Below are 25968 nucleotides of genomic sequence, written 5' to 3'. Positions count from 1 at the left end.
CCCTTTAAGGTACAATTATAAAATAGTCGAGGCACACCAAGTTTGAGCGTGATTCTTTGTACAATGGACACCAACTAAACACCACTATTTTCATTTCAAGGATAGCATGAAGATTCCGGCGCGCACACACATGGTTATGGTTATTGGGGTTTAACGTCCCAAAACAACTCGGGCTATGAAAGACGCCGTAGTGAAGGGCTCCGGAAATTTCGACCACCTGGGGTTCTTTAACGTGCACTGACATCGCACAGTACACGGGCCTCTGGAATTTCGCCTTCATCGAAATTCAGCCGCCGCGGCCGGGATCGAACCCGAGTCTTTCGGTTCAGCAGCCTAGCGCCGTAACCACTGAGCCACCGCGGCGGGGCAATACACAGGTCAGAGAACAAAGGATGAGTACTTTTCTTGGAAGAAGATCTGAGGTATATAAAACAGGACCTTTACAACTTTTGGTAAATAAATGGCATTGTGCCAAAAAATCAGTAATTGAAATTAGTGCCTTTTGGTGGTGGAATCATTTTCCTAAGCATGTGCCAACTAGCCCGACAAGTATTCTGTCGTTTCAGGAAACCTGGATCGTTCATGTCCCAAGGTACCATAGTTTTTACGTGGCCCCTATTTCTTTCCCTAATTATTTGCTCGCTTCCTTCTTTTCCACCTCCGCTTTCTTTTAAACATTTCTGCCTCCTCGTGTCGCCTTTTCTAGGCCGTAAGAAGGTCGCAAGGTCCTTCCTGCAGCCACTGTTTGTCGCCGCTCCAACGAACCGCGGCGTGAGTCGGCCAGTTCCGGTGTTGCACCGACGGGCGGCGCCCTGGCGAGAGCCCTCGCAGGCGACGCCTGGCTGCATTCGAAACCTTCGCTTGGCGCCCACGGGAGCCGTGAGCCTCCATGGCCGTTCCCGCACGACGACGGCGCGTCGGTCGTCAGTGGACGAGGACGGATATTTCGACCACGTAGTCAACGCTAGACGCGTGAGTGGCTTCGGTGACTAAAGGCCAGGTTTGTCCTGCGTGAATGCAACGGAGCCTTCAACCCTCGAGAAGTCTGCTACTACGCTGTAGTCGCGCTCTTCGCCATTGCAGGCACAGGCGACATTGACGGCAGTGTCTCCAGTACGTAGCCAGTAGAGTACGCCTGCAGTGCCCAGCTTTGCTCTCCGACTTGAGTCAACCGCCTTCAACATTGCTCTACGCTGTTTACACTTGCACAGAGCTTGTCGGCGTTATGAGCAAACGGGACATTAACGGGAGTGTCTCACGCTCTGAGTCAGCGCTGCGTGTAGGTGGTTCAACGCCTAAAAGCTTCCTCCCGACCCCAGCAGGCTTAAACGTCCAGGAAACTGCGACGCCGACGCAACTGTAGGCGCTGAGAAGGCACAGTGGCGGCGTTGTGCAGCCAGCACTTTGAGGTATACTGGTTCAGTGAGCGGTGCCCCGCCACGGCCTGGAAGCAACTGGCCTCTTCGCACGTCTGTCATCTGATCGGCGCACCTCCTGTAGACTTTGCCGCCAACTAAGGACGAGAACACAAGTGACTGCCTTTTGCAAGCGGACCTTCTTTTGTCGTCTGAACAGGTTTTCTACCGACACGGTCATCCAAAGACTACTTGCTACGTGGTGTGAAGTGCGACGTTTTATACCGCTGTTATAAGATTTCACTTTCCCCGAAGCTGGCTAGGCGGTGGCGACTACGGATACTTTCTGATGTGCTCTGCAAATGAGTCGAACTGCTGTATTCGGGCCATGGCGCTTGCATCATACGCAACCTGTTCCAACAGACTGCGACTCTGTATGTGAACGAGCTTCTTGGACTGGACGACGTGATAAAGGCTGCTAACGCCGACCACACTACAAACCTGTAGTTCTGAGCTGCCGAGTTGACGCCGCGGCATTGCCTTCTGCTTGGACGGCGAGACAATCGGAGTCAATCAGTGGCGGTGAAGGCAAGTGGTAAGTTCGCTTTTCACTCACAAGTATGTCAAATAATGGGAAAATAAACAAGAAACGCGACTATATGAGCGTCAACGAACGTGCAGGACAATTTTTCAGTTCGTAGAGGTTAATAGCGTCATTTTAAACTTTTACCGAACACCCCTGATATAGACCGCTCTGTTAAACGTAAGCCGAGGACTTTTGTCAGCGAGAAACGGCTTAAGTTTGTCCGTCCCCGTGTGCGGGGTCGTGTTTTCGCGTTTTACTTTCTTCAGAATGCTTGGCCACGAAAAGCAGTATCCGGATTTCAGTTTTGAACCAAAGCTGTCCGTATATAATCTGCTTTCGGTATAGCGTCAGTATGTGTCGTCGCTGGAAGCTCATATTTCACTCCTGAAGAATAGCGTTCTTAGTGCTTCAGGCGTAACGGTCTTTCTTTGGTTTGCTTCATTTTCTCGACGTCATGTAGACAGAGGGTTCGAACAGCAAAAAATGCTTTACAAGACAAATAGAAAAGAAAAAGCACCCGCGTATGATCAGAAGTTTTGTTAATGTGTAAAGTGCTGGATAGGGCGTTTTCGAAGCAAACATTTTTGCACGAAATCCTCCCGTTCTTAAATATTAAAATAGAAAACCTGGCATGACGACTTTTTTCGCTATTTTTCATATTCAGCTGTTAGTACCCCCCTCCCCCCTCTTCAACTGACGTCTGTTATGCATATTACTTACTGTGAGCTGTACGAAATAAGGAGACTAACAGTAATTGTTAAAAAGTGAGCAATTCAATTTTAGTTAAACAGCCTACTGTTACCACGTCTTAGCTGTATTCGGATGCGCTGCGCCACTGACAGTGGTGTCTCAAAAAAAAAAAAAGCACTCTCCTAACCCGAAAAGCCTATCTTTAAATGATGGTGGACATCTTAGGTGAAACAACCGGCAGAGTGGAGACAGTGCCAGCGCTGGCGTCGCGATGGCATTCCGCCGTCGGCTGACGAGGCCCTCTCTTCGGTTGCTGTGCCTGGTGAGAGACGGATATATACTCCTGATCGTAAGCGCTTCGAGGTCGTCCTGTCCCGAGGCAGTCTCATCAGATAGATGTGAGCGAAGAATAGCGGCGCGGAATGTCGAGCGCCAAAATGAAAGCCGGAGCCGAGTTGCTGTTCGCAAATGTGTTGCGTACCTTTCTGCTTGTCATAAATACCAGGTGTCCCAGCTAAATGTAACCAAGCTTTTAAAAAACATGGGGTGTCCTAGCCGTCTGAAACTAAATGAGGGTTGTTTAGAGTCGCGTGGCCTAGTCTGCAGAATTTTTTCGTTCTTCAAGCTTGACTAATTAGTTAAGCTTAATTAACTAACTTTTTAATTATTGACTTGAGGAACAAAGTGTCAATGGAAAAGTTGTAGATCGCTTTGAGAAACAGCTTACAGAGACATTTGCAGCAAAGTAATATTTACGTAAAGTAGTTTTTTTACCGGCCTTTAACCATAACCCGCACAATAAGAAAAAGCTTCCACATGACAACTGTGTCACTTCAACGTCCCAAGACGTGCCTTGAAGAATAAAATCCGTTTTTTCTGAAGTCCTCTCCTCGATGAGACTTTGGGTGCACATTGGGGCAGAGAAGTGAGCGAGCAGCTGGTCACGTGACACCTTTCTTTTAAGGCCAATAAATGAAGATACATAAATCGTAACTTGACGGAAACAGCACTACTAGCGGTTTTTCGAGGTGATCTAAAACTTTTGTATTGACACTTTCCTCCTGCAGTCAATAATTAAAAAGTTAGCTAATTAAACTTAACTAATTAATTAACTTTGAAGAGCGAAAAAAATATTTAAGACTAGGCCACGCGACTATGAACAACCCTGAGTTGGTTTCACTGGACTAGGACACTTCGCCTTTTTTAAAAGTTTGGTTACATTTAGCTGGGACACCCGGTATAAAATTGTACAGGATCAGGACTAGTCGGGGCACAACACATTGTATAATAATGAGTTATGTGGCAAACACGATTCTTGCTGGAGCATTTTTCGGTGGCAATATTGGTTATTGGGGAAATGAAATACTAATCCAGAATGGCTGTTCTGGGCAAAAGAGAAGGAAGGAAGGAAGCAGAAAAAAAAACAAGTACGGAGGAAGTAAATCATTGGCTATGAGGATATGAAAGGCCTCACTCCAAGTGGGCACCTTATACCCGCCGTGGGGGGAAGGGAAGAAGGTGAGAGTGAACGAAGAAAGAGGTTTCGTTTGGTTTATGGTTTGTAATTTAACTTCCCAAAGCAACTCAGACTATGAGGGACGCCGTAGTGAAGGGCTCCGCAGTGGAAGACTGCGGAATAAGACTCCAGAACGTGCACTGACGTCCCACAGCACACGGGCAGCTTTTGTGTTCTGATGGCGGCGAAATGCAAAAGGCGCCCGTGTGCTGCGCGATGTCAGTGCACGTTCAAAATCCCCAGGTGGTTGGAATTATTCCGGAGCCCTCCACTGCGGCATCTCTTTCTCTCTTTCATCTTTCACTCCCACCTTCCTCACTTCCCTTACGGCGCGGTTCGGGCGTCCACCGCCATTTCCTTTCTTCAAAAGACAATTTTGAATTTCAGCGCATGGGCGGCTTTTTCGTTTCGCCTCCTTTGAAATGCGGCCGCCGCGGCCGTGTAGCCGAACGCCTTGACCACTGAGCAATAGAGGAGGGTGCGGGTGATGAAAAAAAATCGTGAAGAGTGGAAACAAGAAAAAAACTTTGAGATTACTGCGGCGACCCGCATTGGAGCAATGAGAAAGCTAAACGTCCACATACTATATAGACGTCCGTGGCTCTTATGACATCCGTGGCTATTTTGTCATGTGTGTTTTTTCGCGTTTAATTAACTAGTTACACCTCATCAACCAAATTTTTCCCACGGCAACATTTTATCTCACACTGTCACAATCACACTTCCACACATTTATCTTCAGAGAACTACGGGATCGTGCGGACAAAACTGCGGACACTTTTTGTTGCGTAAGCAACACTACGCTAGGTGTGAGCGATTTCGCGGAGCCACGGAGAGCCCCAACTGCGCATGCGCGAGGAGCGAGTGACGTCAGAGCAGTGCGGAGCCGCCGCCGACTCCTCCGCGGTGCCGTCGCCGCTGCGCCAGCAGTGCATTCTCCAGGAGGAGTGACGTCACACCGCGCACAGCTGCGGCGCTGGGGCCACCGCCAACTCCTCCGCTACGCGGGTGATTCAGAGGTGCCGCCGCCGCGGCGATTGCCGCGCCGTTGCTTCCGCAATTCTAGTCGGGATGGCCATTCGTCAAACCACACCAAATTTTTTCTGACGCGACAGAGCCACATAATGCTCTCGCATTAATAGAGGACAAAAAATAGCTGGCGCTTTAGCATTGCTCAGCGCGAAACATGCGAAAACACCGTTTTTTTTTAGAGGTGGTAGCCACCGCCACGTACATCAAAGCGCGACTGAAGTGTCCACTGACCCAGGGGGCTTAGCTATGCACTTTCCATTCAAGATCATCGGAGTCTAAGCCTTGCCCTGGTTTCGAGAAAAAGAAAGACGCATAACAGCCTCAATTTGTAGGTGGCTGCCATCGATTACTCACAGCGCGATTGTGTGTCCACTGACCCAGTTGCACTTACTACTGAGAGGCCTCACACAGACGAAGAGAGACAGAACTTACTGCCATATAATGTCTGGATTTAGGGCAGTTGGGCCTGGTATAGCCTCCAGGTCGTGGTGGTGGTGCTGAAAACATTTATTAGGCTATAAAGGGACAGTAGATGCCTGGATCGACCCGTAAGGGAACGGTCCTTACAAGCACTAGGTGGAGTCATGCGCGCCCGGGCAGCGGCCACCACCACTGGGGTCCCCCAGGTGGGGGCGACTTGCTGAGCCCACGAAACGAGTGCCAGTTGGATGGTCTTGTCTGGCCTTCTGATGAGTTGATTTCATCCTTCCTCGGTGGAAGCTGGCAGTAAGGTTCGTGAGACGGGTTTCCCTCGCAACCCCAGAGGATATGCGCCTGGGTGGCGATTTCTCCCTGGTAACAATTTTGTCAGGCGGGGTCGTATTCTCCGTCTGTGATGAGTGATGGCCTAGCATGGGTCCGCAACCTGCGGAGCATGGTGGCTTGCGCTCGATTGAAGTTTGACATCGCTGAAACCCGGGGAATGTGCCTAGAAGTGTTTATTTCGCAGTAAAACAGAAAAGAACGAATTACCAGCCAGAATTTTCAGTTTCAGTCGCGTGCCGACGTCTGACTCCGCTGAATCCCTGGGCATTCAGGGATTGACGGCAATGAGCTGGCCCATCAGCTCGCCCGCGACACACTTTTCCGGGCACCGTTGACCCCCTGACCCAAGCCCTCGGAGGACGGTGGGAGACTCACCCTTCGCCGCACCATAAAAGAGGTCTACCTCGAGCTCCGCCTCGACAAACGCCTTTACCCTCCCCCTCATCCATCACTCACGGTGCCGGAGGCTCGCCTTCTTCGGCACATCCAAATGAATGCAGTCAACACCCCGCCTCGCCTCTTTCTCTATCGCTATCGATCGGAGCCTTCCTGTCCCAACTGCCCCTGTATCTAAGCGGACCTGGCCCATTGCCTCTTCTATTTCCTGGCTGCTTAGCAGTCGGGTTCCTACCCCCCACCTTCTTTATCCATCACCACCTGGCTCAACTGGCTTGGCGCTGAAGGGGAGGAAGAACAGCGACTTCTGGTCGCCCAGGCGGTCGACATGCTCGGCCTGTTAATTGTGGCCGAATAAAGGTCTTCTACTAGTATACTACTACTACTACTACTGACTGTACGCTGATTGGCAGCTAAACAGAACAGGTTTCTCAGGTTAGACCAAAGAAAAGAGGGGTTAAGGGTTTGTACCTGTATGATCAACTGAATTTAAAATTGAACTGTGAATTGTGGAGTTTTATGTCCCAAAGCGACACATGGGCAGTGCGGGACGCCGTAGTGAATGGCTCCGGTTTGATTTAGACCACTTGGGGTTCTTTGACGCGCGTTGATATCGCACAGCACACGGGCGCTTTTTGCATTTCGTCTCCACAGAAATACAGCCGCTGATAGCCTCGACATTGGAATAAGCAGGCAGGCGCCAAGCAACCATGACATGTTTGGCTGCGTTCAGGTTATAAGCATAAATTAGGTCCGACAATGGTTTAGCGCGATAGCGTTATAAAGATCGTGTCGCAGAAAATTCGGCGTTGGCGTCGTTGACCGCGAGAAAAAAATCCCTAGAGAATCAACCTAGGAGGTAGGTGGGTCAGCTAGGTCACGTGACCCTGTGACGTCATCGAAACCTGCCCATCTGATTGTGAGCAGACTGACTACCGTGGCAGATGGCAGTTTATTTAATCATTGTTCCCGAGAGGTTGCCGGGAAGAGCAACCTGTTGAGCTTTTGGTGAAGACGTCATGTGAGGGGAATTTGCCGTTCACTCTTGTGTTGTATCCTATACTGTAGGCACCATGGTCCATGAGGCAGTGTATTTCCGTGTGAAGCTGCGAACGTGCCGAAGTGAATTTTGTACCAGGACTGGGCAGCAGAGTGGACACATAGGAGGTGGGCATCAAGACCTGAGATGGATAACGAAAAGTTTAGCTGGAGTGGCGCTGCCGGGGCGAAACGAGAAGAACTGGACCTCGTTCTGAGAGGTCCTGCGGTGGACACATCACGGATGGGAGAGACGACAAAAAGCATTGCATTTTTGACAGTGCTCTGTGTGGGCTGGTACTGCACACTGTGGCTCAGTTGAATGGGGCAGCCGCCGAAGCGTTCACTGGGATGGCAGATATGGCCTCCGCGTCATCAGAGGGACGTTGGTGATGCATGGCTGCGTTCGCATTCAGATGACGTCCGTGGTACCAGGGTCAGTTGATCAAGGCTCGAAGACGTCACATCTGGGAGAAACACGTGCAAGGCCGGAGTTGACGCGCGCGCAAAGAATCAGAAGCGCAGCTTGGGAGGTCCTCTGGAAAGAGGTGCAGAGGTCGCTGCAGATATATTCTTGCAAAAATGGGTACGGTGGAAAACTTGCGTCTCTTTTTTTGCTCGGCGGGAGGGGGGGGGGGGGGGTATATTTGACCAAAACCATCATCATAAATTTGGCTAACTGCTTGACGCAGGCGTTTTAATGATCTCCAGTTGGTCCTCTCCTGGGCCAGCCGCGACGAACCTCTTTATTTACCATTACTCCGTTAGTTGTGCTGTCCACTGCCAGCTTGAGGTTTTTTGTTGGTCTTTCGTTAGTTTCAGATATGTTAAGATACACTTCCGTTGCAGTGTTCATCTGTGTTGGTAAAGTCAATGCCAGCGACACAGCCTTGCTCGATTAGCCACGTGCTGAGCAATATACGAGCAATGATAAACATAAAACCGGCACAGAACCAAAAGGTTTATGGTTTATGGGGGCTTAAACATCCCAAAGCGTATCATGCTATGAGGGACGCCGTAGAGAAGGGCTCCGGAAATTTAGACCACCTGGGGTTGTTTAACGTGCACTGACATCGCACAGTACACGGGCCTCTAGAATTTCGCCTCCACCGAAGTTCGACCGCCGCGGCCGGGATTGAACCGGGCTGAAAACAAGCTTGAGTGCCACATACGCGTGTAAGCTACGCGTACAGCTCGCCTTCATTATGAACATGCTCGTATGTAATATTTAAATGGCCTCATAAAAGGAGTTTATGTTTTCTGTAATAACTTCCTCAGAGAGCGTTTCTTTTAATTGACGCACCTTCGTCCTCTCTATCACGACGAAAACAAAGCTCGTCCGCATACCCAGTTGAGAGAGCGATCGTAATTATTTTCCAGTTTGTGCGGCGTCTCCATCACACGGGAAGTTTGCAGGCGCAGTATTGTGCGTATTAAAAATAGAAAATTGTTTACCATGCTTCCAGCGTCTTGCAAAGTGCCACAATTATGTATGAAACTAAAACGTTATCAGTCGTGAATTACAATTAATTAGTGAATTTTGAGGAAATGAAGGCGCAGTAGCTGTCTCATTACTTGGTGGACACCTCACCCGCGCCGTTAGGGAATTAAAGTGGGAGTGAAAGAAGACAGAGGTGCCATAGAGGAGGGCTCCGGAGTAATTTCGACCACTTGGGGATCTTTTAACGTGCATTGCCATCGCACAGCGCACGGGCAGCTTTTGCGTATTTTTTCATTAAGATGTAACACAACGCACTATGCCTTCTCTCTAGCCCGGGTAGTAATTTGCATCTCTCTACGTGACTCAACTACAATGCAAAAACGGACTAAGTATAATCTAGTTCTAGTATAGTACGTATCATTATCTACAGATAAGTGAAAGACGCGTTTGTTTATTTCTTGCTTCTCTGACGCACCAGCATAGGTTTCTTTAAATATTTTCGATCCTTCGGTGAGTCAGACCGATCGGCTCCTAACGTGGAAATTCGCGAATAAAAAAGGAAGGCGAAAGTTTTGACTCGGTACTGGCGCTGTGCCTAAACCGGCGCGCGGCTTCATCCGTTCACTATTCATTCGTTGTTTAATTATTGCAGGCGCTTGCATATAGCAAGGAAAGCGTATCGGAACGTCTCGTATACCAGTTTATGTATCGAGGCCGCTGCTAGCCTACGCTCACAATAATTAAAAGACGGTGGTAGGCGGATCGTATCTACTCCGTACCTCCAAGGCCGTATCGACGGCGTTCATTCACCGGATTCAGCGGCTAGCGTACAGTTCGCGCGTCGAACATACCGCCGCACACGCTGACGTTTCGCTTTGCAAATTGCCGCTCGCACCGTCGAACAAAGACGAAGCGTACTTTCCATGCATCATAAAATTTTAAACGAAAGGGCTTTGTCGCGCCGAGAGCCGGTTCTTTGGCGCCAACGACGGTGGCGCCATCTGGCAGCAAACGTGCGCGTCAGTGCGCGCGCGCAAGAAGGAAAGCAACTGTGCGAGTGGAGGTCATAAGTTTGAAAAAGTTTGGAGGTTTGGTTTCGCTCTTCATTTCGTCAGTTAAGCCGCTACGCGTTTCCAAGTGAGCGCGCCGATTTGCAGTTATTGCAGACGCTTTAACGTTTCAGCGATGATGACCTATATTAGGAGGCATTACATTCAGGCAGCGGCGGTTTTTTTCTGAATGGAGGGCTGAGCGGAAAGCTGTCCGCCTCGCACGCTTGCCATGTGGGTGTCTGCGGAATCATGGTCGTATTTGGTCGGAAAGTTTGCGTTGGCAGAATTCCCCGCTGTCCTGCACCGGTGCTGAGTATTCCGAGTTCTCGAAGCGTCGATCTGCTGCCCTGTAAACGCCAAAGCAAGAGCTGTCGCGATGTTAGCTGTGAGTACACGTCGTTGATCAAAAGTGCGCTGGTGCTGCTGTTGTTTGTGTGTGTGTGTGTGTGTAACGGCAGTAATCTCTCATTTCGTTGTAAGCGTGTGTGTGGTGAAGTGAAGTACTTGCACTTTTTCGACGCAGGACCGTGCAGCTTCAATGTGAGCACAGGATGAAAGCAGCGCAAGGTCGAGGAAGGAAGAAAGAGGTTCGCATTTTGACAGGTTGGGTATGACATGTATTCTTTCAAATTGTCAAAACTTGGCAGTTGGTTTTTTGAATGCCATTGCAACGCCTTTTTTTTTTTCTCTCTCTTAAAACTATATGCATGTGCTTGTAGCGTATAGTCAATGTTCCCGTAGTTTGTAATATATTATACATTTGCAAGCCCATAAGGTCTTTCTCGACAACAAAACAGCATCCCCGGGTTAAAAGCGATGAGAGAAGCATTAGTATCGTTTTTTCTTTTAAGGTCGGCAGTCGACGTTAATGCATAAACCCTCGCTCAAGTAGCTTTTTGGCTCGCTGAAGCTTCTTGGGACTGTGCGCATTACTGAATTTAGTGTCTGCAGTCATCTTTATGAACAAAACTTGAAATACGAGACATACATGACTTGAGATTTTGTGTGAACAGAAACGCGTTATGATCGAACCGCAGTGATAGAACTGCAGTGATAGTTTGAAATTATTTAAAACATGACAAAAAGCAGCTAGAAACAGGACAAGAAAAGAGATGACACGCACAGTGATGCCTCTTTCTTGTCCTGTTCCTTCGCGATGCTCTTTGTCGTGCTTACATGCATCAGCTCGTTCAAGTTCAGATGCAATTCCTGAAGTTACTGTAGTATATATATATATATATGGAGATGCTCATCGATGGGATTCCTTGATTTAAACATTTCATTGAGATCTCTCTGAAGTCATTACAGATCTTGCTTTAAATCCATTATCACCATGACTGCTTTTGCTGTGTCTGTGTGACTGGTCTGGCACTTGCATGTTCACAGACCGCTGCTGCTTTTGCAGGAATAGCATGTTTACAGACATCAGACTGTTTGCATGTGCGGTATGTTCTTATAATTGAAAATTGTGTACAAGCACGATGTGCGGAGCCATCATGTTGTGCTGGTGAAATGCATCTAGACTATCAAACTATTCTGTATGCATGGAACATGCTTTGAAGTATTGAATCCATTGTGTTAAGTAGCGTGTTTGTATCCATAGGTATTTGCACATAACACAAAACCTTTTTGGATGAGCAGTTTTGTTTTTCTGCACAAAAAAGTCAGGCAGATAAAGTGCTCGAACTCATATATTGTCCTTTTTTCATATGTAGCAGCTTTACTACCATTACACCATTTGAGTGTACATAGGTATTCAGAGTTAATGCTGATGGAACCAGCCATGAGATGTGACATTATCAAATTGGTTTGGTTTAGTATTATGGTGTTTAAGGTCCCAAAGCGACTCAGGCTGTGAGGGACACTGTAGTGGAGGGCTTCAGATTATTTCGACCCCCCCGGAGCTCTTTAATGTGCACTGACAAATTGCTTTTGTGCAGGTGTAACATGTTCAGAAGCTTCAGCATGAACCTGGGAGCAGCTGTGCTGCCAGGATGCCAGGCCATCCTGTGCTTCATCAACATCGTCCTGCAGCTGGTCTCACTGCCCCCGTCCTACTGGGGCACCTTCACAGCAAGGACGGATCAAGGTGAACGCCTGCTTCATGGGCCTCTACTGGGAGTAATTTGCCATTTTATTCTGGAGGGTTAACATTTAATGAGCTCAGCGGATGAAAATGTACAGTGAATAATGAGAAGGAAAAAGCAGTGTTGTGCTCAGCACAGTGATTTCGTGATCTACATTAAGTTTTTACTTGAGGACAGTAGTTCAAAGATGATAAACACACAGAATCACAAGTTGGCTACTTGCCATCTTATGTTATATGTTTGTCCTTCTTTTGCTCTAGTATTTCCACTTTTGAACATTAAAACCATTAGAAGAAGAACATACCAAAAGTATGTTTGTGCTGCCAGCTCTCATGATACACGTCTAGTGAAGTTGCAATAAGGGTCGGAAAAGAAAAGAATTAAGCACTGTAACTTAGCCTTTTTTGCTGTGGCAGATTCTTTGGTGGATTGCATAGTAGCTTCATGGTTGTCAGAGAGGACTGCTGGCCAGCATTAGCAATGAAAGCAGCAGATTTCAGCTGCTTTTCTAATGCCATTTAACTGCTTTGTTGAGCCTGAAGATTTCATGCCACATCTGTGGCCATATTCTGCATGTTTGAGATGAGCACTGTGAACCGAAGTGCTATGCAGCACATAACTATATTCATGCATTTGAAAAAGTATATAGACACGAAACTTTTCTGTTCTGCATATCTTCTCTGTAGTGATGCATAACGTATTAGTAAGGATGGATCATTACATGGGGCGAGCCTAGGCCTAGTAAATAATTTATGACTGAATTTCTTGCCTGATGCTGCTTTGGTTTCACTTCCAGTAGCCTAACAGTGGCTATGATGTCAAGGTACATGTCACTCAAGGTAATAAAAGTGCTGTGTAAAGCCACCACGGTCGCCCAGTGCTCGGCTACTGACCCAGAGGATGCAGGTTCGATCCCAGCCGTGGCAGTCGCATTTCAATGGAGGCGACCTGCTAGAGACCGAGGTGTCGTGCAATGTCAGGGCACGTTGAAGAACCCCAGGTGGTCGAAGTTATCCGGAGTCCTCTGCTATAGTGTCCCTCATAGCCTGAGTTGCTTTGGGACATTCAATCCCACAAAACCAAGCCAAATGCTTCTTCCCTGTTTCAATGTGCTTCAACCCTTGAACCACTCTGCCCGAAGAGTACAGCTGACAATGAGTGATGAAGCAGCGATTACATCTGAGTTTTCCACCCCTCACATGACCTGTACTGCACTTTGATGTCATAGCCATCTTTTGGCTGCCAAACCCGAACCAGAAGAACATGAGCGAAGAAATGCATACTCAGCTACTTATTGGGATTTGTGCTTCCTAATGTCGCGTGCATTGTTGCAAACAAAGAGCGCAGAGACAAAATTTGGAGTCAGTACTCATCTGAGGTGGCTGTTGTCTCTCTCTGCCCACTTTGTAATCCCTTTTCACAGCTCTGCCAAGCAGTGTTTTCAGGCCTTTGAAGCTGATTCCATCTTCCACCTCACCAAACCACAGGCGCAGTCCTTGAGCGTGGCCACTTCGGGCTGTGGTACGTCTGCAGCGAGCACGTTCCATTCTTTTTCGAAGACTGTGAGTCTCCACTCACCTACCTGAGGCTGACGGGAGTGAGCACGGCCGCTGGTGCGTTGGCCATCATCCACCTGCTCTTCTTGCTGGGTGCACTCCCTCTCATCCTCGTGCGGACGGTCCAGGCGATCCGCAGCATGGAAGACGGTTGCCTCGACATCCGCTTCCTCTGCCTGGCCAAGACAACTGTCACTGTTATTGCATGTAAGTCTGCTCGTATTGCGTATGATGGAGACACTGTGCTTAGGGATCAGGACAGCAGATGACAAGCAGACAATGCAAGACTTTCAGTTATGGTTCACTGAAGATGTGGAGAAAGAAATCAATACGTACATTCTCTTCTTGGCTGGCTCTTGCAGACAATCTTTACCAACTAGCCCAGTTTCTTTTTTTCATAGCTTTCTGTGCAAAATGAAAATTTGATTTTTGAGGAAAGGAAGTGGTGCAGTAACTGTCTCACTTCTGGGTGGACACTTTGAGCAAACCATGTGGCAAGGGAGGAAGGAGGGAGTGAAAGGAGAAAGAGGTGCTGTCGACCACTGGGGGGGGGGGATCTTTAACAATGTGCACTGACATTGCACAGCACAGGGGCACTTTTTGCATTTCACCTCCATCAGTACACAGCCATTTGTGTAAAATGATTTTGCAGTTCAGGCCTCCTTGTAATCAAAACCTTCATGATAGAAGCATTCCCTAAGGCTTTCCTTGGTGGCAGTGTCTGCTGTTTTCATTAGTTTGTATTTGGTTAACAAGCCCCTGATCTTATTCTTCTCCACTAGAACACAAAGTCTAAAATTATAATGCTTGCAGAGCTAGACCTTGTCGAAGCCTGCAGTGCAGTTCGTTCTGAAATTATTTGTATCCAAATGTGACTTTTATGGCACACACTACATTCCTGAAACATTCAGGGACACTCACAGATGTCTTGTTAGGCAATGTTCTGAACAAAACAAATGACAGAGGTAAATTATGCATACTTACCTTTTTGAAAGACATATAAAAAGAAAAGCTCCTAAGGTGCCAGTTTGGTTACCTTGTATTTTCAGTTTCCCTTCAAAATAAGGTGGCGAGAAGTGTACATATACGGATTTCAGAAGATGGTCGCCTGGCAGATATAACTGTGGAAGTAAAATAGTATAAACAAATCCCAGGTATTCTTACTTTGCTGCCGTGAAAAACAGCTTTGCCCCCTGATTTCTTTGCTGGTTAGTTGATGAAAGTGTGGCTCCTTTAGAGCGCACATTCCATGAGATATAGTTCACTGTGTTGAGCATTGTGCTGAAGACGACAACGGAACAGATGAATTCAGCAATGATTGAATGGCGAATTAAAGTGCAGTGTAATTAAATGAATTCATCACAGAGAACTCCCTTTTGAGAAGCATTCAGGTATTGCCCTAAAATTAACGACAACAGGCTTTATTTTATTTTTTGCATCAGATTGAATTTGGGAGCTTTTAACGAATTAAAATTTATTGTGTAGTGGAAATCTATGTGTGAAATTCATTGCGCATAGATCTTATTGGTTTGTGGTTTGTAGGGGGTTTAGCGTCCCAAAGCGACTCAGGCTATGAGGGACACTGCAGTGAAGGGCTTCAGAAATTCCAACCATCTGGAGTTCTTTAATGTGCACTAACATCGCACAGTACACGGGCCTCCAGAATTTCGCTTCCATCGAAATTTGACCGGTGCAGCTGGGATCGAACCCACGTCCTTTGGGTTAGCAGCTGGCACAAGGATCTGAATTACTAATGAAAACTTGTCAGGCTGTTATGTTTACAGGGCAATATTTTGTGGTGTTTCTGTACCTTGTGGAAGTAATCAATATTTTCAGCAAAATCCTTTTTTTTTTTGTTGTAAATGTAGTGCCACTCATAGATGTGTACGTTTTACTTCAGGTGCATATTCTAACTAGTTTTCACTAAAAATTTATATTGTTTATGTGCTGTTGCATAACTGCTATTGTTTTATGTGCTGCATATTGTTTTAAACCTAGCCTGTATTCAAAGTAGTGACCATGGGACAGTGCTTAAGTCAGTTAATGTCATTTTTATCTGCTTAGACTTTCCAGGCTTGAAGATCTCTTACTAAGTACTGCGCTTTCCTAGGGTTACTCTTTTATCTTACATTTATTTATTTTATTTATTTATTTATTGGAAATACCTGCAGCACCCATAGGCATTATTGCAGGGGGGGGTGAGGATACATAGCAGAAGAATAGGCCAGAAAAAAAGAAAGAAAAGGAAGAAAAAGCAATACAACAAGGCATGACACAGCAAGTGCAAAAAAAAGAAGCCAACTGCGCACTCATACTTCCGATAGCAACGCGCGGAACATAGATTCAGAACGGCACTCAACAATTTCATGGGGCAGGCGATTCCAGTCATGAATGGTAGATGAAAAAAATGCATTTTGGTAAATGTTAGTTTTTATACATGCTTTTGTAATCATGGTGCATTACCAAGCTACTAAATTCCGTTTCTTCACAAATAGGTAATTTAGAATTCGTTGCTGTACATTTTGTTTGGTCATATCAGAGTTTACCTTGGCATTAAATTGATGAGATTTTGATACTTTCATGTGTGCAAAAGCACTGTGAATAATTTTCTTTTTTAATATGTTTTCATGTAGTGAGCTTCTCTACATTTCTAAGTTTTCCTACCATTGCAACAGCGTATGCAGAAACACAAATTTTAAATGTTGCTGCTGAAGCAAGGAACGTTGGCTGAGAAATTGTGCTGCATATATGCTGAGTTTGCGTTGTGCTACATATGGGTTTTTCTAAGTGAAATACTGGAATAATGTGGCAGCTTTTTTTAGTCTCTGGGATCAAGCTTAAGGGGGGAAGAGGGTCTTAGAAATAAATTTTTATTAATGAAGTCACAGCTATGAAATCCTCAGGCAACATGCATTTTTGCATGCTGATTACAAATATGTAATTTAAATTTATGTACAACAAGTCCTTGTGCACTTATGCAATATGTTAGGTAACATTTGCCAAGAGTTTGAAAGAAATTCTACTGCAGGGAACTTGTTATATTGCATGCCATTGGTTTCTGTTGACATCAAGCTATGCAGTAAGGGCAAAATTATCATCCTGCCTGTTATAGAAGGTGAGCTATAGGATTTTTAAATCATCAGTTTCTTCCCGTTCGTGAAGTGGCAAATTCAAACCCTGTAACTTGACTTCTATGATAGTCAGGGTAATAATTTTGCCCTTATTGCATAGGTTGATGTCAAGACAATCCAATGGCATGTGTCCTAGCAAGTTTCCTTCAGCAAAATTTATTAAAAGCTCTCGCCAAACAGTTGCATATTATATTATATAAGTTTGGTTTGGTTTATTGGGGTTTAACGTCCCAAAGCGACTCAGACTATGAGGGACACCGTAGTGAAGGGCTCCGGAAATTTCGACCACCTGGGGTTCTTTAACGTGCACTAACATTGCACAGTACACGGGCCTCTAGAATGTCGCCTCCATCGAAATTCGACCGCTGCGGCCAGGATTGAACCCATGTCTTTCGCGTCAGCAGCCGAGCACCGTAACCACTGAGCTACCACGGCTATATTATATAAGTGAACAAGGAATTGTTTTACATAAAAATTAAATTACATATTTGGAATCAGCACGCAAAGATGCATGTGTCTTGAAGATTCCATTATTGGGGCTTCATTAACAAAAGTTTTTTTTTCTAAGACCAGCTTCCCCTCTAAGGGGCTAGTTTCAGAAAATGGGGAGAGCAGCAGTAGTTTTCCAGGCTGAACCCAACTCTCCATGAAATCTAGTCGGCAGGCAGCTGCAATTCATTCACTGCCTTCCGCCCATAATCTGCAGTGGTCCTGGCGGTGGTGGTGGTGATCCTTGGAAGCATGGGAACAGACCATCCAAGCAGCTATGAAGTTCTGCAGGGGTGGGCTTTCTGGATTCAGGTAAGCAATCCAACCGTGTGCCCTGTCACTGCTGACGTGAGTACTTTGTTGGCCGCATTGCACAAGTCCTGGGATGTGTCCCCTCCCCGTCCCTTTGCATATTTGACTACCGTGTTTACTCGCATAATTTCTGCACTCTTCTTCAAATTAAGGCTTTGAAAAGGGGGTGCACAAATTGCACACAGATTTTGTCAGCACTTCATAAAAAAATCTGCAAAAGTCATTACGCGCAATACCTACCAGGTGTTTTGGGGAAGGTGGCCATTAATTTTTAAAAATAGTCTTTTTGAGTTGCGAGGATTGCTTCTGCGGCAGAATAATACCAGTGTTCGCCGACATCAAAAAACAGACAAAGTTTAGTTAGCCACTTAACTAATTTTTGGAAATTGACTTTTTAACTACTGCAAGTAGACACCTGGTTGAAATTACAGATGTGTAGCCAGTCATTAGTAATATCTGTGTCAATTTTTAGAATTTTGCAAATGTGATTACCCTCGGCGTTGTGGCTCGACAAAATTTGGCTATCTGGACTAGTTACGTGCCCTGAAGGGGTGGCTTTGCCTGCATGCTTTTCGAAAGCGCATGTAATTTGGCCCGATGTAGCCAAAATTTGTTGGGTCGCAGCGTCAAGGGTAATCGCATTTTCGAAATTCTAAAAACTGGTACGGCTATTACTAACGATTGAATACATATCACTAAGTGCAACCAGATGTCTAACTGTAGTAGTTAAAAAGTTAATTCTCAGAAGTTACTTAAAGGGCCTTTGCAACAACTTCCGAGGAGAGCACATCCGACTCGCTCAATCACTGCATTGTGCTATTGTGAACACCTGAGCCAATTAATACACCTCTACACACAGCAAGGAACCCAAGGTCATGCGTAAAAGTTGGAGAGCCCTTCCTGGAGACTTTTCCATGCTCCCACCCTCCTCCATCGCTCGCACCTGCGTACACAAGTTGGGAGAGGGCTGTTGGTTAGATTCTTTCAGGCGTCAGGCAGCTGCCATGGCCGCAGCCGATAAGTCGCATAGCTCCAGCGGGTCAGGAAGCTCTGCCCCCGGAGGTGGCGCCAGCGGAACTGCGCCAACCTTCCAACATGCAAAAAGTGACGAGAGGAGAGGGAAAGGCACGAGCACACTGAAATCCAAATTTTGACTACACATAACTCAGCTTCTGCAAAGCGCATTAAAAAAATTCTTCCTGGACTTTATTCGTTAAGCAGCCTTAAAGGGCCACGGACCCCCTCTGGTCGAAAATATTTTCTGCCTCCCTGGTAGCGAGGCATCGTCCCCGGAAGGCACGGCCGCAAATATTTTTTAGAAAGACTCATTAATAGCATAGTTACAGTCATCGCAAATCAAGCTAACACGCCATGCCCCTCTCCTTCCGTTCTCTCCTCGAGATTTTTCTCTCTCGTGCCTTGTTGAGTAGGCTCCACAAGGAAAATCGCCCTTCCTCCTCCGATGTTAGCCAGAGGCGTGGTGTCTAGTGGAGTGCGTCACATGTCTACGACATGGCCCCGCCTTGAAAAGAATTCTTTTTTTTTTTGCTTTTTGCTACCCAATCTATTTGATAGAAAGAGGGGGGGGGGGGGGGGTGCGGCGGGTCTCCCAGCACCTTCTCTATTTTTCTCTTTGGGTCTCCTCGCGCTTGTTGCGACAAGGTTTTTTCTTCTTTGTCCTTCCTCTCTCCAGTTGTTTTTTGTTTGTTTAAAGCTTTTTTTTCACCTTCTCCACTCCCTTCCTGGTTGGGTGTGCAATAGAACTGTTTGGCCCCTGTCTTTCACCGGCCTGTGTTCATCCCCCGCTTCTCCATCGTCATTGCGCGTTGCTTGCTCGACTGTGCTCACACAGTTTTCTGCACTCCGTGCCTTCCGTGTTATCTGAGGCTGCTCGTCCTCATCGTCGAAACAGCGTTGTTGCATTTTCTCCTCACTCTGAACGATCGAGAGACTTGATCGGCTCGACCACCCAAACTTCTTAGCGATCGCATCCTTTCACACATTTGTTTGTTTTTGTCAGTGACAACCCCAGTTAGCGAGCCTCCTTTTCATGACAGTTTCTTTTTTTTTTTGTGGCCTCCCCATTGTTGTACGACCGGAGGGGCGGCAGTCACTTTTGTTTCAAACGCACGACAAAGCACGGACCCTTCAACCGCCCGCTTGCACTTCTCTGTGGTGTCTTTTCTCTGCTCCTACGCCCCTGTCATTCAACGGAGCCACGACAAACCGGGACAGTGGCAGTGCAGACAAGATGAACGAGCGATAAGCAGTGTGTGTGCAGAGCGGTTGAGTGTGCGAGCGAGGGAAAGGCTCTACGACACACGACACAGCAAAACCTTGCAAGCCCCCCAAAACCTTGTTTGGGGAGGCTTACATGGAGGAAAAAAAACTGAGGAGGGAGCGCGCACGCAACGGGGCTAGATATCACAGCACACTACCACATGGCATGTTCATGGTGGGAGGGACCGACTCTCTCCGTTTTACTTTACTTTAACTTTTTATGATTAGGATTCGAGGCTGTCACTGTACGCTCTCTCCTCAGTTTTTTCTCCTCTATGTGGGCTTGTATGCTTGTGCGAAAACGGAAGGTGCTACGGAAAGCGTGCGCACAACAAGCAGACGACACAATGAACTGCCTACGCCCACCCTTCACCCGTCAGTCAGAACGACGCACCACTGGAATGACTTTAACGAAAGTTTTCAGTATGACATCAGCCCGAAGGCTCGGGAGCCAGAGCAGAGGCAGAGGACGTTTGCTTCTCGAAGGAAAGAACGAACGTTCAGCAAGGCGGAAATTTGGACAAGTTGGTAAGTATTCATGATTTTGCTCACAGTGCAAAAAGAACGGGACACGAGGCAGAAGAATGACACAAACAGCGCTTGTTTGTGTCATTCTTTCACCTCGTGTCCCGTTCTTGTTGCGTTCTGAGCAAAATCAAGAAGAACGGGCTTTGATATGAATGTTTGCAGCTTTTCGGGGCGTGCATGGCTCTATTATTTTGCAGAGGTTATCTTCTATGCCTCATCTATGCAGTAGGCTTGTTTTTCTAAAATGTCCAGACCCCTGGTCAGTTGCCCTTTAACATCCAGCCATAGCGTAACATAATTAGAGCCCCTTTAACTAGTTAACTTTATTCACCTGTTTTCTGATGTCCTCCAACACTGGTATTTATTCTGCTGCACAAGCCTAACTCCAAAAGGCTGTCTTTAAAAATCAGTGGCCAGCTTCCCTGAAACACCTGGTATATTTATTTATTTATTTATTTATTAGAGATACTATCAGTCCGGTCAGGACCAAGATAGAAGTGATACAAGGTACAGACCGTATATTGTTGCCTAAGCATGTACCCCCCCCCCCCCAACATGCACTGTTCGCTGGCCAAAGAAATCAAAAAGGACATTGAAGTTTTTGCTCTATGTTATCCACCTGCTGTTCTTCCATCTATCCAGAGCACGAAGACCAGCCCACATCAGAGCACTGCTTCAGTTCACCAGCTCTCTGTTATTTTACTGAGCGTTGACGACATGATGCTTCTGTAATGTGTTCCATTGTATGACATCCATCATTCCTACTTTGGCATACTACCTCCCGCTAAGATTGCACATTAGGCTACCTACTTTGGCATACTACCTCCCACTAAGATCGCAGATTAGGCTACCTACTTTGGCATACTACCTCCCACTAAGATTGCACATTAGGCTACCTACTTTGGCATACTACCTCCCACTAAGATTGCAGATTAGGCTACCTACTTTGGCATACTACCTCCCACTAAGATTGCAGATTAGGCTACCTACTTTGGCATACTACCTCCCACTAAGATTGCAGATTAGGCTACCTACTTTGGCATACTACCTCCCACTAAGATTGCAGATTAGGCTACCTACTTGGCATACTACCTCCCACTAAGATTGCAGATTAGGCTACCTACTTTGGCATACTACCTCCCACTAAGATTGCTGATTAGGCTACCTACTTGGCATACTACCTCCCACTAAGATTGCAGGTTAGGCTACCTACTTGGCATACTACTTCCCACTAAGATTACAGATTAGGCTGTCTTGTGTGGGTTTATGCTTTTAGAATTTTGGAAGTGCTGTGTTTGTCACCTCCTTCCTTTGCCTCTCGTTTTTTTTGTGCTGGTTTCTCTTACAAACCACGAACTGCTGTGCAGGTTGTGGTCCTCATCGTCGACATCTTCCTCGTGCTTGTTGGCGCCTTGGAGAACATCCAGTTGTGGAAGCTGCAGGGCATGCAGGAAGCAGCGAACACCGGTGCCAGCAGTTACCAGGATGACTTCTCTGAAACGTACAGTAATCCAGGCTTTGGCCGGCAGCCCGTGTATGACGCCCAGCAACGCGCCTATGACAATGAACTTCCTGTCCCTCCTCCGCCGGCTGCGCCATCAGAAGGCTCGGACTTTAATGGATCGACAGCTGGACTGCCTCCTCCACCCCCGCTGCCACCCCCTGGTGCTGATGATGACAACGGGTACCCCGAACCTATACCTGTTAATGGTGCGGACCTCACATACCAGAACCCGACGTTTGAAGATGCCTCACCCGGTGCTCAGAGAAGGAATGTGAATAATGAACCACGTTATGGCAATATCTGATAAGCTTGAAGTTACAGAGCCAGATTCGGTGGTCAACATGGTCTTCCTAACTTAAGTGTCATTTCTCTCTACGATGCATATCAATATTTTTTGTCAAGTATACACACTTCAAGTTCAAGCATTGTAAGAAGATGGGGAGTTACTGCTGCTGAAGTTGGTGGTGCTTTTGTATACTTCAGACTTTAGTGGGCTACCTTAGCTTTCCAATGAGAGTGACAGCAGTGCCATTGGCCACTTGGCACTCATGCTGGATTGTTCCAGGATTTGGGATGACTGCTGGAACTTCACGTGTCAAGAGAACTTGGGCAGTGTGCTGGGATGCACCATAAGCAACGAACTGTGCTAACACAATACCCGAGATGTTTTATTACTTTGTTACAGCATTCTTTAAGACATGAGGTGAGGAAGATCACTGTACGTTGTTTCACAGCGTTAGTTGTGTGGAAACATTTCTTCTGGGAGCTCACGAGAAAGTCATCCATGCCGTCATATGGTCTGGCTGGGCTTGGGCCATAGACCTGTGAGTGTTCTCATAGGGCAACACAGTGGTTAGTAGAGTGGAATCTCGTGAACTTGAACCTGCTTAATTCATTCAGCCAGTTAACTCGAACTAACGCTGTCGCCCAGTCGTCATCAACGGTACCAAAAACAGCTCCCATTGATTCGAACTGCGCTAAATTCATACAAATTGTTTGTCCCCTTCGAGTTGGATTTATCGAGAGTTTAGTGTATCACTTCTTTTCTCCGGAGGACTACGCAAGTTTTGTATTTTTGTCTTTTACCATGTACATGTTGATATTTTTCTTTTTTGTTAAGTGTGCACCTCTCTGTGGTGTTGCAGAGAAGCCTGATGTTGGGAAATGTAGATGTCAAGTGTGGGTTTATCTGAGATATGTTTGTTGTAAAATTTTAGGCCAGTCTCAAAGCAGCGTGTTTGAACACTTCAAATGAGCGCACATCACTGTTCTTCCTGTCGTTGGTGCAAAGCACTACGAAAGACATTGAAAATAGAAGGAAGCTACGTTACTCACAGAGTGTTGCAGCCTTTCTTTTCAGTTTGTTATACAGATTCGTATCCTTTCAGTAGTGGGTAAGGTTGAGATTACAGACATGAATGAAATGGCTTTTGTATTGTGTGCAGCTGTTGAGTACTCTGTAGAGAAGAAGATACCGTATTTACTCGCATAATAGGCGCACTTTTTTTCCAGAAAATCTGGCTCAAAGTTCGGGGTGCGCCTATTACGCGGGGTAAAATTTCGGAAATTTTTCGACTCGCAAAATTGAACTCACCGCATAAACGCACTCGTGTATGGGCCGCACCCCGTTTTCCCGAAGAAAATGTAAAAAAAAAAAGATCCGTGTAAGGGCCGCACCGAAACTTTCCACGACACACGCGGGAATAGCCTTCGGAATGCACGCGCCGGGGCCTCCGCAATCGGCTCGGGCTGCGCGCAACGGGCGCTTGATCACGGAGGCCACACACGTGCACAGGAGCTTCCAGACGCCGCCCACGGAGGGCGCTCAAGGCCAAGCTCATCATCATCATCATCATCGTTTTCCTCAGCCGCGAGCTTTCGCTATCTATATCGCCATCAGCATCTCCAGCTCGTTTTTTGTTGTTGTTGTTGTTGTTGCTGTCAAGTGCCGGGATTTGCGGTAGCGCGATAGTTATCGTGGTTTATGGCTTTGTCGCGGAGCGTTGCTGTTTTAGCTCGACGGGCAAGCACCTTAATAGCTACACGGCTGGGAGTTTGCTCTCGAACACGGCAAGCGTGCGGCAGGTCGGAAAATACGACGTGGCCGAGAAGTGCGGCAGTTGCGACTGCGGCGTCCCTAAATTTTTGTACGCGACTCCAAGCGCCGATGTTTTCGTGGGCCTAAGTCTGGAACGTTTCCGGCTGGAGATGAAGCTTTCCAAACAGACGTTTAAAGTGAGCATCCCTGAAAACTGTGTGCGGCTGTTCTACGCGATGTCGTTCTACGTGCTCTGGGTCCGCAGCAGCTGCGACGGCAGCAGCACTAGTAGGGACTAGTAGTCAGTTCAGCAAAAACTTTGTTAAAATAAAGATTGGGAAGCGGGGGGTGGCGAGGCGTCGGCTTGCAATCGTGTAAATACAGTATTGATCACAGTGCCAAGTTCGGGGTGCGCCTATTATGCGCGGAAATAAAAAAATCTGATTTTTCGCGCCCTAACTAGGGGTGCGCCTATTATGCGAGTGCGCCTATTACGCGAGTAAATACGGTAAATGCACATGATAATGCACAGATAAATTTACGAAATATACCTAATGCATGATACGCACGCTAAATCTATGTACCTACAATTTTATTTGAAGGGTGTTGTGTTATGGTTGACTGGTCATCACAACTTACGGAAGTCTAAAGTAAATACTATTCAGAGAATTCTCATTGTTTCTTTTTTAGTCTTTTCTAATTTTATTCTGCAAGCATTGTGATGGTAGCAAAAAGTCTGGCTAAGTTGGCATAGCTCGTTGGCATTCCTTTTTGTTGATGTATTTATTTGCTGGCATAGGGTCTCTAGTCCAGTACTGTAATATGAGGGACCAGGATTCTCTGATGTGAGCCTGTTTTTCAAGCAACAATGCACCATGGCAAGAGGATGGGGGTGCGGTCTCCTTTTTTATTTCAGTTTCTGTTGACAAGCTGCTTTAAAAGCACATCCTATATGATCCAGTTTTTTTTCTTGACCATGAAGACACAAGAGCTCAGAAATTCTGTTAAAGGAATAGATACTCCACATTTTTGTAGTATGTTTTCTTCCTTGTAATGCGTAAAACATTAGTATACATGGAGCATATCGTGATATTTGCCTGCAACCGCTGAATAAGTTATGAATGAATTTATTCTCTCATGCTGTTTCGTTTTCAGTTTCAACTGTTGGAGTACATAATCGTTGATTTGCCATTTTAATTCACTGCTACGCTAAAGCCAGCCTGCCTGAAGAGTCTGAATGACAATCAAGAAGCTGTGATTAGATTGCACTTTTTTCATGCGTCGTGTCACAGCCCTGTTTCCGACTTTTGGAACTGAAACATGATCAGAGAAGAAATTCAATTATGATATTTTTACTGGTTGTAGCTGAATACTGCATGGTGGTCCATGTATACAGTTATGTCTTGTGCATGATTACAAAGAAGAAAGGCAACAAAAATTAAGTGTCTGTACTTAAGTGTCTATACTCCTTTAGACCAGCGTGGGGCTTCTTTGTCACGAGGTTGCAAAAGCATAATGCAGCATGATGAATTTGTTTCGCAGGGCAGAAACCCTATAGGCTTTTTAAGAGAAGTCTGGTACTTTTGAACGGTGAGACCTTGTTGCTGCTACAGATTGTCTTGCGTTTGTTGTGCCCGGTGATGAGTGAAAGAAGCATGAATGTGCCTTTATGCTGACAAGCACTTTTTCGTTTTCATTTCGCATTACTTTTAACCTTTTACAGCAGTCTTTAGGATGGCTGCAAATGCTATGCATTGCCGGTCAGAGGCCATTGCATCTAGTCTTCGTGCATGTTGTGTTTTCCATTTGTTTTTGTTTTACGTGTGAGTGGTTTGACAGCTCTTCTTCCGTTCTGTAAACTGCAGTAGCATGCGTTTGTTTGAGACTTGTTCACATGTTCCTGCAGTGTTGTGTACCCTTCTAACCACCCCAGCGGTGATGTTTCGTCAGGGGGTTTTTGTTACGAAACTAAATCTGCTGAACGAAACAGGAGTACACTGGAAGAGTTAGGTCTGTTGCTCTCTGAAACCAACTGTGTGGAAGAGCTTAGACCGAGAGCTTGTGTTCACCTTTTCTTTCAATGCTATGCTGTGCGTGGTGCTTAAAGAATGCTATGCGTATTCGTGTACATTCCAGTTTGCATTGGTCCTACACTTGTACGGGTCTCTACAA

The 25968-nt window shown here is 46.4% G+C and overlaps 1 protein-coding gene across 4 annotated transcripts; it reads left to right on the top strand.

The window, feature by feature from the left end:
- Window positions 1-636: 636 nt before the first annotated feature.
- On the top strand, window positions 637-23226 carry LOC149331071 (uncharacterized). 4 transcript variants are annotated; one of them, XM_089560076.1, is made up of 6 exons: window positions 637-1950; window positions 10395-10474; window positions 11812-11960; window positions 13446-13721; window positions 17352-17446; window positions 21622-23226. In XM_089560076.1, the coding sequence occupies exons 3-6, from the start codon at window positions 11819-11821 to the stop codon at window positions 22060-22062; spliced, it is 954 nt and encodes a 317-aa protein (XP_089416202.1). In that variant the 5' UTR covers window positions 637-1950; window positions 10395-10474; window positions 11812-11818; the 3' UTR covers window positions 22063-23226. The 4 variants fall into 4 exon arrangements, with proteins under 4 accessions (XP_089416202.1, XP_089416201.1, XP_089416200.1 ...); XM_089560075.1 differs by having other exon boundaries at window positions 10395-10479; XM_089560074.1 differs by lacking the exon at window positions 637-1950 and adding an exon at window positions 9877-10256.
- The last annotated feature ends 2742 nt before the right edge of the window (window positions 23227-25968 follow it).

Source organism: Amblyomma mixtum, chromosome 9 (assembly GCF_055824585.1).
Source record: "Amblyomma mixtum isolate Tamu chromosome 9, ASM5582458v1, whole genome shotgun sequence".
Classification (NCBI taxonomy): domain Eukaryota; kingdom Metazoa; phylum Arthropoda; class Arachnida; order Ixodida; family Ixodidae; genus Amblyomma; species Amblyomma mixtum.
The sequence above is the reverse complement of the archived record's forward strand: the minus strand, read 5'-3'. Positions and strand labels throughout refer to the sequence as shown.

What these genes read in the sequence shown, in the direction of transcription:
- LOC149331071 (XM_089560076.1), top strand. Translation starts at nt 11,819, where the DNA reads ATGTTCAGAAGCTTCAGCATGAACCTGGGAGCAGCTGTGCTGCCAGGA. An exon ending in CACAGCAAGGACGGATCAAG is followed by an intron (nt 11,961 to 13,445) that starts GTGAACGCCTGC and finishes ACCAAACCACAG; the next exon opens with GCGCAGTCCTTGAGCGTGGC. An exon ending in AACTGTCACTGTTATTGCAT is followed by an intron (nt 13,722 to 17,351) that starts GTAAGTCTGCTC and finishes CATAATCTGCAG; the next exon opens with TGGTCCTGGCGGTGGTGGTG.